Source organism: Trachurus trachurus, assembly GCF_905171665.1.
Source record: "Trachurus trachurus genome assembly, chromosome: 7".
Taxonomy (NCBI): Eukaryota; Metazoa; Chordata; class Actinopteri; order Carangiformes; family Carangidae; genus Trachurus; species Trachurus trachurus.
Window position 1 is genome coordinate 13,284,510 of NC_139901.1, and position 17,780 is coordinate 13,302,289.

Here is a 17,780-nt window from a genome sequence, read left to right on the forward strand (position 1 = left end):
CTGAGGTCAGGGACAAAACACTCACAAGACAAATTATCACCCATATTTTTAACTGTCAATAATACACTGACCTTGTCACTGCTCTTTCACCACCACATCACTCACAATTTATTGCTCAATTAAAATGCCATTCTAAATTATTTCTCAGTTAGTGGTTTGCTGCTTGCTGAGACCTCAAAGCAAAGGTTGAGGGAGAGAAAAACCTGGTTCAAAGACGCTGACTGAAGACTAAAGTCCGTTGGCCTTTTCCAATTTGAAATCGAATCAGTGATGCATGAAAGAACACTGTTTGACTTGATCTAATCTTAAATAATTTGTCAAAGGGCAGACTCACAACAGCATCAGAGTCAGTCCTCAGCTTCATCACTATAGCCAGAGTTTAGATCCCGTGGACAGATAGGACTAATATAATCAGATTTTTACTGGAGTTAAAGTTCTGAGAAACTTCATTTTAAAAGATACTAAAGTATTGATTTTCACGTCAATACATTGTTTCACATTTACAGAGCCTGACGACTCACAGAAACAGCCAACAGTCATTTGAGCAACTACAGAATAAAAACAGCAGTTACTGCCATGAAAGTCAAGAGTGAACAAGTGGTGCATGTAAAAACAAATCTAGTTACTCTCAGTCTTTTGTGTTGTGTTTGTTACACATGTTGACGTCGCAATGACTAAAATATACTTAATCATTCTCAAAAGTAGAGTATTAATCTTGTAAATTTTGGAAGTTTCCAAAATAAAATAAAACTCAAGTAAAGTAAAGGTACTGGAAAAACATACTGAAGTACTCAACTCAAAGCTTTACTTTATTACAGTCCACCATTGTTGAGTCATGGGCTCTTTGAATGAGTAAGGGCTAAGATATACATGTAATTCATTTGATGCATGAATCCAGAGCTACAATGAGAATCTTCCACTTACCATCATGACATGACAACATCATTCTTCAAACAGCCTTCACCTTTATCTGTGTATCTGTGTTTATACATGAAGTCCGCGGTTTGATTTGGATTGGGTCAGACTGCGGTTCATGCCGCAGCCTGTTGGAAAGATAGATTGACTTCCTGATCAGAATTGAAGTCTCCATTAAGCCGGGATGACAAAAAATGATTTCAAATCCGTAGCAGAGCGATTGTGATTCATCAGATCTCCTGGTTGGTGTGAATCTCATGGGAGGGGCATTGTCACAAGGTCATTTCCTGAACGCTCACATTTGATAAACACTGTGATGTAGATTTGCATGTGAGAAGAATTGTTTATGAGTGAAACGGTAACATCACCATGAGACGTCTGGTTTGTCCCGTCAGGCGTCCACCACAGTTAAGAGACTTGTAAAAACATAGCTGGGTGATTGTATGATCGACAGACGTCTTGGTGTCGCCTCCGACAGTCGATGAACCCATTCACACTTTTCCATCCATCATCACCTCTGTGATGCCTCTGAAATGAGGCGTCCGTGTAGGGCTTAAATTGGCCAAGGACAGCAAAGATGAGAGATAGCCCATAATGAGCTTTCTCCCTTAGGAATCAATGTAGAGCTTTGTCCCAGGGGCCACTGAAGGTTGTCTGTAAAAATCAGCCCGCCGCAGGGTCTCAGCCCCAACAGCAAGCCGATCTATCACCTCGCCGTCGCGTTGATGAGCAGCACTGAGCTCTGCAAAGTAACAAAGGACATTTTAGGACACACACTGGCGTTGAATAAATTAACACCACGGCCACGTAGGTGAAGATTTCTGTGATATAGTTGTCACGCTGTGTCTTGTGGCGTGTTACCTCCACGATCATTGCAGTGCATAATCAAAGTGCCCTTTGGGAATCAGATGACTTTGTGTCTGCGGGAGATAATGCAGAATATGACGATCAGCTAAACCAGCACTGACCTTGTGTGTCAGTGTAATCATCCCTGGATTGATATGAATCTGTAACATGAAGGAGAAGATGTCGCTGCTTCTGACAGCTGAGAGCAAAGAGGGAAAATCCATAATCTCACACTCGCATGTTTTACATCATTTACTTTGTGTCTGACCTTTACACTGTAACTCAAGAGCTGCTCCGAGGAGCTAATTATTATTGAAGGTTAATTGAGTAGCACTTTAAGAAGTTGTGCAGTAGAACTTTGCCAAGAGAGAAAACAGAGGCAGAATACAGATGTGAATGTTTACAACACATCTACCTGAGGGTGGGAAACCAGAGCTGGGCCAAGTGGCCTTGTTACGGCCATAAGTGTTGTTGTACCGGGAGTGTGTGTGTGTGTGCTGTCTCCCCAGGTACCGCACCTACTGGCGGAGCGCGGAGCGAGAAAACTTCATAAATCCCTAAATGAATTAGCCCTTTAATCCAGAAAGAACCCCCTCCTCGCTCCACTGCTGCTGTGTATGATTTACAGATCTTACAGCCTCTCACCTGGTTTTCTAATAGAGACGGACATGGAGACATTCGTTGACAGTCGCACTGATGTGACCCTGCAACATTATTTATAACTGACACCTGACACCTGATATATATATATATATATATATATATATATATATATACAATCCCCCCATACTCCCACCCACAGCCACCAAACCTACAACACTGGGCAAAAATTTGTCCTTGACAATGGTTGTCAGAGGGGGCTAATACAAATTTCATGGGCTCAGTCATGTTTTGATGCTTATGTTAGTCTTCAAGCTCTGGTTTGAGCTATTATGAACAGTATCAACTGTCTATCAACACTGCACAGAAAGCAGCATGTTGCACTTGTGACTGTGGTTACAGCATTCACAGACTATTACTGTATATTGCAATATAACTATTTTTTAAACATTTTAGCAGTTGCATTAAACAGGTGAACAGGTTACACCAGTGTGCTCTGTGTGTCAACACAAACTTTAAATTTGCTTTAAAGTTTGTGCAAAACACACACACACACACGCACACACACACACACACACATGCTGAGCTTACTGGATGGGTGGAGGGAGTGTTTGTGAGATGCCAAAGAGAACTTTATGTCGACGTCCTATTATGTGACAGTTAATATTCAATGACTGTATATTGAACACATCTCTCAGCTGTAATTAAAGAAATTATAAAATAATATTTTGAATCTCAACACTCTCTCTCTCTCTCTCTCTGTCATTCTTCTGCAGCCCGTCTGCTCTGAGGCCAGGCGGCTGTGTGGGGCACCGGGTCTGGATCCTGCTGGCCATGACCCACCTCACCCTGGACTTCTCAGTGTGCAGCCCTCTCGGTCAAGGTCTGGGGATTAAACTCACGCCCAAATCGGTGCCTCGCTCACGGCCTCGCCTGCAGCCCCTCTGGGACACGCCCAACAAGCTCCACTGGAGAACAGCGAGCCCGCTGGTGGCCCGCCGCCTCCTCAACCCCGTCCCACCACCCCAAGACAACAGGGCAGGGATAGGGCTGAAGGTCAAAAGTCAAAAGCAGCGGAAGCCACCACATAAAGGACAAGCGTCATGTAAGGAGTGCCGGTTGCGATACTCTCAAATGGAGACGGGCGATCCGCTGGCTGTAGTAGCAGAAGCTCCGGCAGCGTCGTCCAGTGGCAGCAGGTTGTTGCTCAGAGCCCGGAGACAGCTCAAGTGGGACAGCTACGACAAGTCTCAGGAGGGCCGGACTACCACGGTGGCCGGATTTATCGACTGGGGGCCCACGGGGACAGACAGCATAGATGGCGATGACAAACAGGAGCCGAATGTAACGCTGTTCACCAGGGTTTCGACCACCACGGTGGCCGCGACCACTAGCACTACAGCCAGGCCCTCGCAAAGGACGTTCACTGTAGTGACCACACCAGAGCCCAAGAGGCCAAGCACCACCAAGGCCCCCGTCAGCCCGGAGACTGTCAAACCACCAAAGCCATATGGGGAGCAACCAGGTAAGACAAATAACGCAGTCACAGTGTTTTCACAGGTTATGGTGCAGTGGAGATGAGAACCCTGTGATTTAGGTTCAGTTTATCTTCAACCACAAGAAACAAAAGAAACCTGCACAGCACAAGCAGTGATATGGCTTCAGTTTGACGATCTGAGGCTAAGGTAAGCAACTTATGCAGTATCTGAAAATTCAAACAAAAAACTTTGTAACTACACCACAGCTGCTGTCGAAAAAAACTTTTTTGGTTAATAAAATGAAGCTATACATGATAGTCCTCTACATAATAAGTACAGAAGCTTCACTGCTACAAAATAAAGAGAGAAAATGTCATAGTTCCTTGCAATTTAACAATTTAAAGTGATTTAAAGCACCATTAGAGCCATTAAGCCAGTGGAGCCACATACTGTATATGTAGAAACATCAGAGCAGCTGTTTCATCTTTGTGACATGATCAAAACTCTTGTTTGATTATCTGAGGCCAAAACCCTCTTTTTTTTCCTTCTTTTTTTGTAATTGTATTTGAACATTTCAATCCTGTTTGTGTTTGTGGTTAGGAAAGGAAGATTTGTTTTAAAAGCAAGTTAAAATAAATAAAGTATAAAAGTTGAAAAAGTTAATCAAAAAACAAAACACAACAAAACTTTGTTGTTAGTGGAGGCGGATGCTTTTCCTGATCAAGTCTTGGATTAGAAATGTACTGCTTTGCCAGTTTATATCAAAAAAGGCATCAATTCTAGACTAGATTGGAGAAGAGAAACGGATGCTGAACACCTAAGTTTAAATTTAAAAGGCGTCACATGGCCCCAAAATCCTCACCCACCACCAAAACAGACATCCACAGTTTGATTGGCAGCGGTGCTGCTGAGTAGCTTGGTTGCATGTTCCAACCTACTCAGCTGGTGTGTTTTCACATGTGGGAGGTGAGTGTGGGATCATCATCCTATCATTAATTCAAGCAGGTGAAAAAATAGCATATGGTAACGGAGGTGTCACAATGCAGGCGCCACCTGCACCAAGGTAAATCACCAAGAACAGATAAAACAAACAATAATTAATGAGTATAATAATAATGATAATAATGATGCGCTGTAGCAGATGACTAATGTGCTCTGTGTGCTAATGTGATTAATGTCCTTGAACACACTGGGGCTGAAACACTGAACATGGACATATGGAGTTTTTATGGACAGTCCCTCTTAGCTGTGGACACGCAGCCGTCCAGCCAGGAACATTAGATTTACCATTTCATTAAGTCCACAAGGAACATGTTTCTTGAAATGGACCATACAGGTAGTCGTAAAGTATAAGTCATGTTAACAACTTCTGAACAAGCACTATGCTAATTGAAGCTTTTCCCATTTGCTACATTAAAGCAGATATCAGCTTCACGGCCGTTTCGGCTAATGCTGCGTTCAAGGCAGGCTTTTGAAACCGTAAGTTACAGCTTCAAGTCACAACTACGACTTGGTAGCGTTCCAGGTAACCCGTAGCTCGTGTTTTTACCATCCTGTTGTCTGTGAAAGTTCCCTATAACGGCCACTCGTAACTTCCGACCCGTGAACTCGTACCAGATCAAACTGGTATGACTTCACAGGAAGGAAAAACACAAAGTACGAGTTTCTTTGAACGCACCATGAGTTAGCAGCCCCTGCCCTTGTCAGGCATCAATTGGTCCTCGTGCTACGTCACCACATTCACGCGCATCCCTTGGCTGCACACACAGCCCTTCATGCCGTTCTCTCTCCTCATTGGATAACACTTGTATCCCACAAGGAAAATTTTCTCCTCGGGTTACAGCAGAGCAGAGTGACGGAGAGACTCGTGTTTAGGCTGAAATACTTCATGTAAGTGATTGCTGACGGAAAATAGGACTATTTAGGACTTATATTAACAAAAACATTCCACTGATATCTGCTTTAATATAAAATGTCATAAAATTAGGCAGCGAACAGGAAGGGTGATCACAAGTCCTTGGCCCCCTCCTGTTCAATTACAGTGAGAAACGCCTTAAAGCACCGCGGAGGGAGGAGAGGAACAAGAACAGTATCAAGTCAAATGTATTTATAGAGCAGGTTTATAGGAGCTGCTGCTCATCAGAGAAAAACACAATGAGAAACAACCGATAACAAAAATAAGCAGGTGGAGACTGAGCGTATAATATATACAATGACAGGAAAAATGTTTTGAGCAGAGATTTGAGAAGTGAGGAACCGAGAGGAGGGTAAATAGGTGGAGTCATAGATTAGATCCTCAGTGAAAATGAAATAAATTCACTTCACACACTGTTTTAGGACTCATTTCACCGTCCGTAACCATGTTTGTGTTCTCACACAGACACTTAAAGGGCAAGTCCGGTCCCTCTTCCACTATTTTGCTTACCCTCCTCCCGGCCATGTGCATTTGTTTTTGACAAAGCCAGTGAGAAAGGGACATTTAATTTGAAAAAGTTGCAGATTCTAACTTAAATTTCCATAATAATTCAGTTAATAAATATAATGAATACAAGTAATTTTCACGTTGAAGCAGAGAACCCCCTGCGCTCCCACGCTGAAATAAAAACGACTATAGAAGTAGGTTTTAATAGTAGTGGTATAAACATACAGTGCGCTCTGTGGTGACTGATGGGTTCGAACTTGAAGTGAAATTAAATGGCAGGATGTAATTGTCTTGTCAACGTTGTTGTGATCTCTTCATTTTCTCCTGATTGGGAGGTTAGTGTGAGACCACCTGCGAGTCAGAATGACGGCTTGATATTGGATCCTGGAGGAAATCAGTCACCACTCCTAACTGAGTGTTGATAAAGGAGGGGGGTGGGGTCTGATTTTTCCGACTGGATGCACATAGTTATATCAATAAGCAGACTGGGTCCCATCAGGGCAGAGGAACAGAATCACTTCTCAAAGCAAAGCCATGCTGCTTAACTGCTGCACAAAACTTTCCTTTGCCTTCACAACATATTAACCCGTGTCTGTCTCATATTGGCCCCCAGGCGAGATGCAATTACCACGGTGACGGTACAGCGCTGAATTGCTGATGAAATGAAACTATTACTGAAGGAGAGGTGCTTTACTTTGTCTCTGACTCTTGTCTCTGCTGCCTTGTCTTTGAGGATGTTTATAGATAAATTACCTTTGGTCTCAAGTCTGATTAATGCAAACTCAAACTGGGGGAAACTTAAAGTGATTGTCTTAATCAGAGTGATGTTATTAGCCTATAATCCAAGCTCACGTCAGTTTAACAGTTAAAGCCTCTCTTCAACTATTTGGCATTTGTCCTGTAATTTATTTCTAGTTTCTGTTCTATTCAAAATAATAGCTACTTTGTCCCTGACAGGGAAGTTTAGGAGAGGTTTTACAAACAAAAACAAAAGGTCTGTATGTGTTTTTTTTACTATGCAAGGAAAAAACAGTATTGGAGGCACGTCCAGCAGCCACGTAAACCACCGATAATAAATGGGCCGGCCAAGCCTTCAGAGCATTTTCTGATAGCGTCCTAACGTCACAAAATTTGAAAGTAGCAGCTTTTTACACTTCAAACTCAGCTCCTCGCCTGTGGATATGTGGCCAGCAGAGCCCTGCTCAGCGGGTGACCAAGCCTCTAAGCCGGCCGTAAAGCAGGGCTATGATGGCTACAGTTAAAGGGGAATTGCCGTTTTTTTTATTTCTAGCATAAAATATGATCATTTACTCACCCAGATAACTATGGTGTCATTACAAGTCGCTCCGACGAAATTAGATCCAGCCGAGAGCCGCGTATATCCATATAATGCGAGTATACGGGGCAGCAGAATGCAGCCTCTAAATAACACATTATCTGCCGCAAACTCATTCTTTTCACCAATATTTTGTTATGATACGCTAGTGCTATTCCCCCCTGAGTCTGGCGTTACCTGTTATCAACATCCGGGGTCTGTAGGTTGACCTATCCTCTGACCTGGATGATATCACCTCTGAGCGCTGCACGGCTCATTCTGATAATAATGATTCCACTTCGGTACAGTAGCAACTTTCAGGTAAACAAGCTGCGCAGCGCTCAGAGATGACATCATTCAGGTCAGAGGTTAGTAGGTCAACCTACAGACCTAGGATGTTTATAACAGGTAACTCCAGACTCTGATGGGAATAGCACTAGCGTATTGTAACAAAATATTGGTGAAATGAATGAGTTTTGCGGCAGATAATGTGTTATTTAGAGGCTGCATTCTTCTGCATTATATCGGCTGGATCTAATTTCGTCGGAAGGACTTGTAATGACACCAAAATTATCTGGGTGAGTAAATGATCGTATTTTATGCTAGAAAGATTGTAAAAAACAGCAATTCCCCTTTAACAATAAAGTTTGAGTCAGTAGTTACATTGCAGTCTGAGCTACAGTCTTTAACTCTGTTTTAAATCCTTGTAAGTTGCAAGTGGCTACGTGTCAGTTGGATCAAACAGAAGTATTATTTGGTTCCTCAGGACATCATTGCAGCATGTTTGGTCTCAGCAGACGTGCATATTAAAAATTTCATGAAACCTCCTTTTACAGTTTTAATCATAGCAGCCAAACAAGTTGACGTCCAAATTCCTAAGAAAATAAGTCAGTGATGAGCACAGGGGTCTGTGTTGGCTCTGTTCTGAGGTGGACCACCCAGGCTGCTGCACATGAACACAATGCTGGGATAATTGAGACATATTACAGCGAAAATACAGAACTGCCATTTGCATTATGTATGTTTGCTTTTGTGCATACGCACCATGTTGGATATACATTTAGTGCATCTGGCACCAAGCTGTTTGGTGGCTACTGTACATGGCTTTCTTTCCATTGTTGCATGCTGTCAGCCTCCAGGCTCACACTCACAACTCACAGGCACTCACAGGCTGAACCTCAGGTCTCAGGAGACTGGCATAAGATCAGCTTCTTTTTGTGGCAATAATGACGTCGTCTGCTTTGAGCAGCCAAATATAAAGCAGTGACGGTAGTAGAACATGAAGGCAAATGCTACAATCACACTGTGCTTGTTTGAAAACTTAGAGGTTGTGGTGTAAAGAGAGAACTTTCGAAACGATGATGTAGATGCCCAAAGACGCATGGGCTCCGATCAGCTGACTAACATTAATGAAATCAAAATGTCACTGACCCTGTTGTCTTTTCTGCAGCTGTTGTTCAGTTGAATTCTGTAATTTTACGCTGCGGCTCTTTACTACTCCCCATTTTTCTCAGTTTTCATAGAAAAGACAGTCTACTGTACTTGCTGTTTACCCTGGCTCGCACATGCTCAGTACCTGATTGCCTGATTGCAAAGGTATGTGTGTGTTTCAGGTGTGTTTGTCTGTTGCAGCCATTTCCAAGATCCTCCAAAACATTCTGACATTAAAACGACAATGTTCAGATAAATAAGGATAAACTTATTAGAGGCCTGTCTCTCTATCAGCAGCTAAGTATCACAACATCTCGCAACACAGATTTCGTCACTCTGTCAGTTCTGATTCTGGTTTCACTGCTGCAGTAGAGCATGAAGATGATTTCTAACCATAGATTTTAAGAGGACCCTATGACAATGACAAGAATCAAAAGAAAAATTGAAACAAAACTTATATTTTACCATTATTGTTATTTCGATTGAACTACTCTGGGTTGATAAAAACAGCAAAATCAGGTGTAAATTTAAATCATATTTTGTGTCGTGATTATGAAGCCATGCGCTCTGTGATTAGTGTAACAAAGTTATTGAGCTTCACACCACTGATCATGTTCACCAGCAAATAACCAAATCACCTGCTGTCTCATTTCCTCTCTGTTTAATTATTCCAGTAATCAGAGTATCAGTGTGTGTCTGTGTCACAACATGTTTGTGTGATCCAGTCATGTTGGAGTGCACCTGAGGGAGAGATGAGCCAGCCACCCTGACGTCGACCACACTCACTGCTGATGTGGAGATGACAGGTGTCTCAATTAAAGCACAAACAAAGTAAAATAACTTTCATTTTGTGTTGATTATGGCGACCCCAGTGGAAAAAGTGGTAGTGTTTTGCCGGAATGAAGACTGCATTTCCCATGAGCTCTAGCGCGTATTGTCGTTAAGACGCTTGTCTGGCTTGCACGTGCCGTAAATCGTTTCGTCCAGCGGACCAACCTGACCACTGCCTTCCGAAGGTAAAGAGTTACTGTACACTATTTGTATTTAGAGATAGCTTATCTTACCACCGATGGTCTCATTTGCTGTTATAGGTCATACAGAGACATCAGCAGGAACAAGAGACTTTTGCATATCCAGTTACATTTTTTTTGTAGTCGCTTTAAATACAACATTAAACCTGTGACTGTAAGTGAGATGTGTTATTGTCTTTACTGCATGTGGATTCAGATCATTGGTCACCAAAACCCAAATTAATGTCCTAAAGTTGTTTCCTCAGCTGAATCGACTGCTGACAAGAAAATTAATAAGTATCTGATAAATAATTAAACCAATTATCAGCTGATAAAATATTCAGATGTTTGTTTCATCCATCCTGTTCAGGCCTGTGGCATCAGGCTCCATGTGTCTCTTTCTCACTTTGACTAAATTTAAAAAAATAAAGGAAAATCAAAAATGAAAATTAAAAACATCTATCCCTCAAGCAGATACATTAAAGGGATAGTTCAATATTTTGGCAAATTGGCTCATTGCAATAATCCCTATAGTTTTAGGAGTAGGTTCATTACCTTTAATTATCGGTGCAAGCTATTTTTAGAATGGAGGAGTCGAGCCGCGAGCTGCTCAGAGCTATTGGAGGCTAATGGGATTTCTTGGTTTCCCTCATCAAACTCATCAAATACACAATCCAACAACTCCAAAACTCTCTTGTGGACAAGTTGTGACCTGCACATTCACCACGCTATAACAGAACGTTACGAGACAGAGTTGTTTTCAAGGTAAATTCATGCAAAACGGCAGATTTGATCTACGTTCTTCAGCCACAGCAGGTCAGAGTTGGGCCCTCAGTGACATGATGAGATCATTGTGTTTTCATCCCTGCACAAACAAATTCACTGTGACTCAAAAATACTCGAGGCAATCTGCACAAACGCAGATCATTACTGTCCATTAACTCAGGCCCATACAGTATGGCATATCACAACCTTAATCTTCTCACTGCATGTGTGTGTGTGTCAAACATTACTGCCGAACAAGGATATGAGTGGTGTTCAGTGTGAGGACACATACGATGGAGAGGAAATATTTCCAAAATATCTCTCCATCTCTACTGTAGCCATAGATGGTGAAGCATATTGTGAATCTTCAAGGTTCCAGCTTGACTCTGATCCAGTATCATCATGAATAGATCAGATGATGAGCTCTGATGGCCTGTTGCTCCTCTTTCACCACCAAGATAGAAAAGAAACGTAAAAATGCAAGCTTCAGAGCACAATAGAAAAGTTGTCAAAGTTCCCAGGCTGCTAAAATGAAATGTCTCCTCACATTAAGGCAGATGTTCTCGCAGCGCAGTAAACACACGCACACACACTCAAAAACATACACTTTATCATCAGAATTTCATCGTTCTGAGTCTCCTCATTAAATCGCCCATTTTTCTTACCAGACGCTCTCGCTCACTTATTCATTCATCGTATTCATGATCTCACCGTGTGAGTGACACCGGCCGGTGTAGAGACAGACCAGAGCTGATCGTCAGGCGGTTTCATCATCACGGCTGTGATTCAGTGTTTTCACTGTGTCACTGTCCATTTATTCAGGTCACTTACTTTCTACTCTTCAGCAGATAAACTGCACTATTTCTCTGGCAGACACGACAACAGCTGATCTTTAGTTTAAATGGAAACTCTGACATGTGATTTGACTTCAGGTGTCACTTACATTGTTTTGTTTACAACAGTGAGCATGAGTAAGAAAATATGAGGGAAAAAATCTACAAAAACTGCTACTACACATTTATCACAGTAAATGTCACATTATACATACAATTACACAGAAAAATTATGAAAAGCTGTAGTGGACATTACAATTACATTAAGCAGAACAGTCAAAATAACCTAGGTAAGATCCACTTAGATAACAATGTGGTGCACTAATGATCGACTTTGCCTGCTTTGCCCTGTCTCATTAGTTTTTGATGCCACAGCCGGGGGCTTCACGTTTTCTGTCTGTCTGTTCACATTCACTTTGAATCAAAGATGAAAATGATTAAAATTTTGAGGTCAAAGGTCACAGTTACTGTGACCTACAAAGCCCATGTTTTAGGCTATAATGTTTGAATTCATGTACTTATTATTCAGAATTTTACACTAATGTTGGACAAGATAAAACAATGATGTGAGATGGTCAGCTTTACTGTGATATAACAATGTAACATTTTGGGTCATTCGTCATTGTCATACCTCAGGAACAGAAGGGGAGACTGTGACCATAAGTAACATATTTGGTCGGATAATGAACTGGTGACAAAAATTCTCCAGAGCATTCATTAAATATATGACGTGTGCCTGTGGACAATAAGTATGTAAACTGTGACTTGACTGGTTGACGAAGGTGCAGTTACTACTCATGCACTGTGACTTTGTGCAGAGCAGTTTGGTTTGGTTGGAAACCAGGTACACAGTGACAGAGAGAAAGAACATTACAGCTGAGGCATCTGTTGACTGTGAGCTCAGTGTTTTACCTCCCACTCACTGTTGACAGTGAAAGTGCAGAACGACAAGAGGAGAAACTCATATTGTGGAAAATCCAGTGTCTTCCCCAGAATAAAGAAGTTAAAGGTAGGGTTGGAGATTCTACTCTGGAGCATTTTTTACAAACTGTTTTAAATCCTCTTTACACTGTGATTGCAACCAATTAATTAAATGCTTCTTCAAAAAATGAAAAAAGTCAGTCACCTGTGGGACGGACAATCCTGTAAAAACAGCATCCATTCATCGCGAACGCGACGTTAAAGTCAATTGGATCGTGATGTGTCCATCAAGCTGCCGTCTCTCGCCCTCTCTACCCCCTCTGCACGTACCGTTACCGTACTAATCACGTGTGCGATCAGAGTCTTCAACGAGTTGAGACCGCGGAAAAGACAACACCAGTGATTCAATATACCACACTGAAGTCTGGTATAGGTGGCAATGTAGCTCTAAGCTGGATGCTGGGTGGTTTATTATGATTTTAGGTGTTTTCTTTCACGTGAATGAGCCTGAATGACTCTGGAGGCGTGGCTTCAGAGAGAAGTCTGGGGAAAGGGGCTTGGACTTTAGAAGTGTGTGTTTTCAAAGTGTGGCCTGCTCTAACCGTTTTTCCAGGATCTCCAACCCTACCTTTAAGTTACTTTATGAAAACAATTATTTACATGTACACATAGAAGAAAATAAAATGCAGCACCTGTTCAGCAACTAGTACGGTGTCCTATCACAGTAAAAGTCAGACTTGTATCAGCTCCACAGGGAAAAATTGGAGAAACCTCAGGGTGAGCAACAGAGGAGAGATCCCTCACTCAGGACGGGCAGACGTGCAATAGATGTTGTATACCAACAGTTTATAACACAGAATGTGAGAAACATGGAAATGTTAACAAGAGACGATGGAGGCTGCTTCTGGTGGGAGGAAAAGAAACTTCGCCATCACAAGTAGAGATGGTTCCTGCGTCTTTTTAAACACATCTCACATATATGAAACATGCTCACGCTGCCATCCAGAATGAACAAAGAACAGAGGGGCTCAGACAGAGTGAGTTTGTTTTCTGTTGTGGATGCTACCGCTCCACGATAACATGGAAAACAGCTGTTTGCTACTGCATTATCTCGATAACATTAACTTTAAATTAATGCACCAGATGCTGCCTTAAGACGGACACTTTTACAAGGAAGACAATAACTTTCATGAGACAAAAATACTTTTATAGACAACTGAAATAATTACATATTATGATTTGGCTGATGAGAAATAAAATTGAATTGAATTTAGTATTAGTATACCACTTCTCATATTATTTTGAACTAGAAAAAGCATTTCCAAGAATGGAAATGGTGTGACTGCTGTTGCAGAATTAGCAAATAGTGCAAGCAGTGATCACCATACAAATGTTTGACCAAGGTCGGAATCGAACCCACAACCCCATGGTTAATAGACTTCCACTCTTCCTCTAGGCCACAGTGCACACACAGTTGCAGAGACTGTTGTCTGTTGATGAGCTGCACTCAACACCAAGAAAGCTTGAGAGTCAAGCTTGAATGACTTAGAATGAAAATGTCTGTGAATTTCAGGCTGAGAGCAGCAGTTTCAACATGAAGCAAGTTATGCTTAAAAAAAAAAGTAAGGAAAGTGCAGAAATTAACCACAACAAGTAAGTAGAGGACACTTTTGTGAAAATAGTGCAAGCAGTGATGACCATACAAATGGTTGACCAAGGTAGGAATCGAACCCACAATCTCATGGTCATTAGACTTCCACTCTGCCTCTAGGCCACGGTGCACACACAGTTAACACCAAGAAAGCTTGAGAGTCAAGCTTGAATGACTTAGAATGAAAATTTCTGTGAATTTCAGGCTGAGAGCAGCAGTTTCAACATGAAGCAAGTTATCAGAAGTCAACAGAGGACAACTGGGAAAATAATTCACTATAATTGTTGTTGAGGCAAGATTTGAACCAGCAACCTTCAGGTCTCCAGACCAGCGAGCTAACCACTAGGCTACAGACAGAAACAGTATGTGAGGGGTAAAGAAAACCTTTGATAAGAGGATCACTGGCTTCTGCTTAAAAAAAAAAGTAAGGAATCGTGGCAGAAAAAGTTAAATATTTTAAAAAGTATAAATAGTTAAAAAGAGAAAAGTAATGCCGATAAAGTTAAAAAAAAAAGCTGCACGTTTTGATATATGAATTGTTGAAATAGCACAACACCTAACACACTAACCATATGGCCACAGAGAACCTGAGTTACAATGAGCTTTATACTATGAGGAATCAAAGACTGTCCAATGACAGCTGAATAATTGGAATCAAAAGTCAAGCAATGATGTGAAATGACTGAGGCAGGAATCGAACCCATGACCATATGATCACTAAACCTTTACTCTGCCACTCGGCTACAGAGAGCACACTGCTTTCAAGACTGTTGTCATTCATTGTAATGTGATGATGTGCTGCAAACTGGTATGAGTAATCAAGGAGATAACAAACACCTGTAACCAATTGAAGGCGGTGGAGCCACACCAAGCAAGAAGAGGACTTTTTTGTGACCTGTGACTATTTTTTGGTGAATTAAAATGAATTAAAAAGCACTTAACAGCAAGTTACAAAGTTGAGCTCCTTCTCCTGCTGCTGTGAAAAAAATGCATCTGGCTGAATGAGAGCAGAGAGCTCCCTGGCTGCATTTAAAAAATATTTTAAATTATTATCTAAGTCTCTTTGCATTTTTGACCAGAATTTTAGCCAGAAGACAAGTGTGGCTACAAAACTGGAGAAAATAATTTGTCTAGAGTTTAATTTGTGGCCGTGCTGACAGTTTAGCCAGAAAAACTCTAGAATGTTTTTTTGCCTCTCTCCACTCTGGTACCACTCTGGCTCTGCTCGTTAGACGCAATACACACCCATTATAAAGCTGAAAAAAATCAGAAAAGGTTAAATATTTGAAAAAGTATAAATAGTTAAAAAGAGAAAAGTAATGCCGATAAAGTTCAAAAAAAGCTGCACGTTTTGATATATGAACTAGAAAAAGCATTTCCAAGAATGGAAATGGTGTGACTGCTGATAGCAACTGAACGCTGTTGCAGAATTAGCAAATAGTGCAAGCAGTGATCACCATGCAAATCTTTTACCAAGGTTGGAATCAAACCCACAACCTCATGGTCATTAGACTTCCACTCTGCCTCTAGGCCACGGTGCACACACAGTTAACACCAAGAAAGCTTGAGAGTCAAGCTTGAATGACTTAGAATGAAAATTTCTGTGAATTTCAGGCTGAGAGCAGCAGTTTCAACATGAAGCAAGTTATCAGAAGTCAACAGAGGACAACTGGGAAAATAATTCACTATAATTGTTGTTGAGGCAAGATTTGAACCAGCAACCTTCAGGTCTCCAGACCAGCAAGCTAACCACTAGGCTACAGACAGAGACAGTATGTGAAGGGTAAAGAAAACCTTTGATAAGAGGATCACTGGCTTCTGCATAAAGAAAAAAGTAAGGAATCGTGGCAGAAAAAGTTAAATATTTTAAAAAGTATAAATAGTTAAAAAGAGAAAAGTAATGCCGATAAAGTTAAAAAAAAAAGCTGCACGTTTTGATATATGAATTGTTGAAATAGCACAACACCTAACACACTAACCATATGGCCACAGAGAACCTGAGTTACAATGAGCTTTATACTATGAGGAATCAAAGACTGTCCAATGACAGCTGAATAATTGGAATCAAAAGTCAAGCAATGATGTGAAATGACTGAGGCAGGAATCGAACCCATGACCATATGATCACTAAACCTTTACTCTGCCACTCGGCTACAGAGAGCACACTGCTTTCAAGACTGTTGTCATTCATTCTAATGTGATGATGTGCTGCAAACTGGTATGAGTAATCAAGGAGATAACAAACACCTGTGACCAATTGAAGGTGCGGGAGGAGAGCAGAATTCAACATAACATAACAAGAGTTCTTCCCTTGGATTCGAACCAGTGACCTTAGGGTTGGGAAGCGGCCACCATAACCCCTACACTACAGTGGAGTTGTCAAGAAGACTGTTGTCTGTTAATGATCTGCACACTGTCAACATCTAAAAAGTTAAATATTTGAAAAAGTATAAATAGTTAAAAAGAGAAAAGTAATGCCAATAAAGTTCAAAAAAAGCTGCACGTTTTGATATATGAATTGTTGAAATAGCACAAAGTATGAAGGACTAGAAGAAGACCGTAAAAAGGCGGAAGAAAATGGCCAAACAGAAGAACAATAGTGTGACTGCTTCAGCAGTCACACTAATTATTGAAATAGCACAAAGTATGAAGGACTAGAAGAAGACCGTAAAAAGGCGGAAGAAAATGGCCAAACAGAAGAACAATAGTGTGACTGCTTCAGCAGTCACACTAATTACTCGGTGTCAGCCATCCACAAGTACTGTAAGTCTCAACTGAAGGTTAATGAGTTGCAGTTGGATGTGTCTGTGATTATCTGGACATAGCTGTAGCCATAGACTTTCAAGAGCCATAAACAACCTGAAGCTGCTGCAGCTGTGAAGCCATAAACATCTGGCTGAAGAGGATAATTCATCTTGTACGTATCTCACTTAGTTTGGACTGGAGTTTGTGTGGATGCGTTGCTGACACTGCTCTCACAGCTCCCTGGCCATCATACAGTACAGGAGGTGTCAGAGGAGGAGGGTGTGGGGGTGGACGGGATTGTTGCTGGTGCCTCCAGATGCTCCCTGATTGTTCCCGGTGATTGTGCAGCTAGTAACTGCAACCCCACTATACACTACACAGATGGAGCTGTCAGCTTCATTAAGGGTATGAGATGATTAAAACTGGAGTGTGTGAAGCCACTGCTGACGACTCGGGTCTCGTTAGACGGTCGGAGGATGGCAGGGTTAGATGTTACGATGGAGGAAAGGCACCAAAGACGCAGTGATGCTGCACAGATCCGTGGCATGGTGTCCTGAAACAGATATGATTTAGTGGATGCTGAGAATAAAAAATGGCATCCAGCAGGTAGTTAAAACAAAGAGACCTGTCTGGCAACAATTCACATCGCAGCTTGAAGTTTGTGAAGGAATTGGAGGGTTAAATGAATGGAGTAAATAAGTAAGTCGACATCCACCACAGAGCAAAGTGAGCACATGTAAAATGTATGTTAAGTGTCTCAGGGATCTATTTTTAAAGAAGCGAGCTCAGTGAACATTGTAATGCAGCGTTTTGACCTGTGCCAGCCCTGTAGAGGCGTACAATACAGC

The 17,780-nt window shown here is 41.6% G+C and overlaps 1 protein-coding gene across 1 annotated transcript in view; it reads left to right on the top strand.

The window, feature by feature from the left end:
- Nucleotides 1–17,780, top strand: part of ajap1 (adherens junctions associated protein 1) — a gene marked incomplete at both ends in the record, with an annotated part of 58,462 nt that overhangs the window by 27,360 nt on the left and 13,322 nt on the right. Inside the window, one exon of the mRNA XM_083974737.1 lies at nt 3,138–3,886. Coding sequence (XP_083830863.1) covers nt 3,138–3,886 — 749 coding nt within the window. The remainder of the gene's footprint in view (nt 1–3,137; nt 3,887–17,780) is intronic.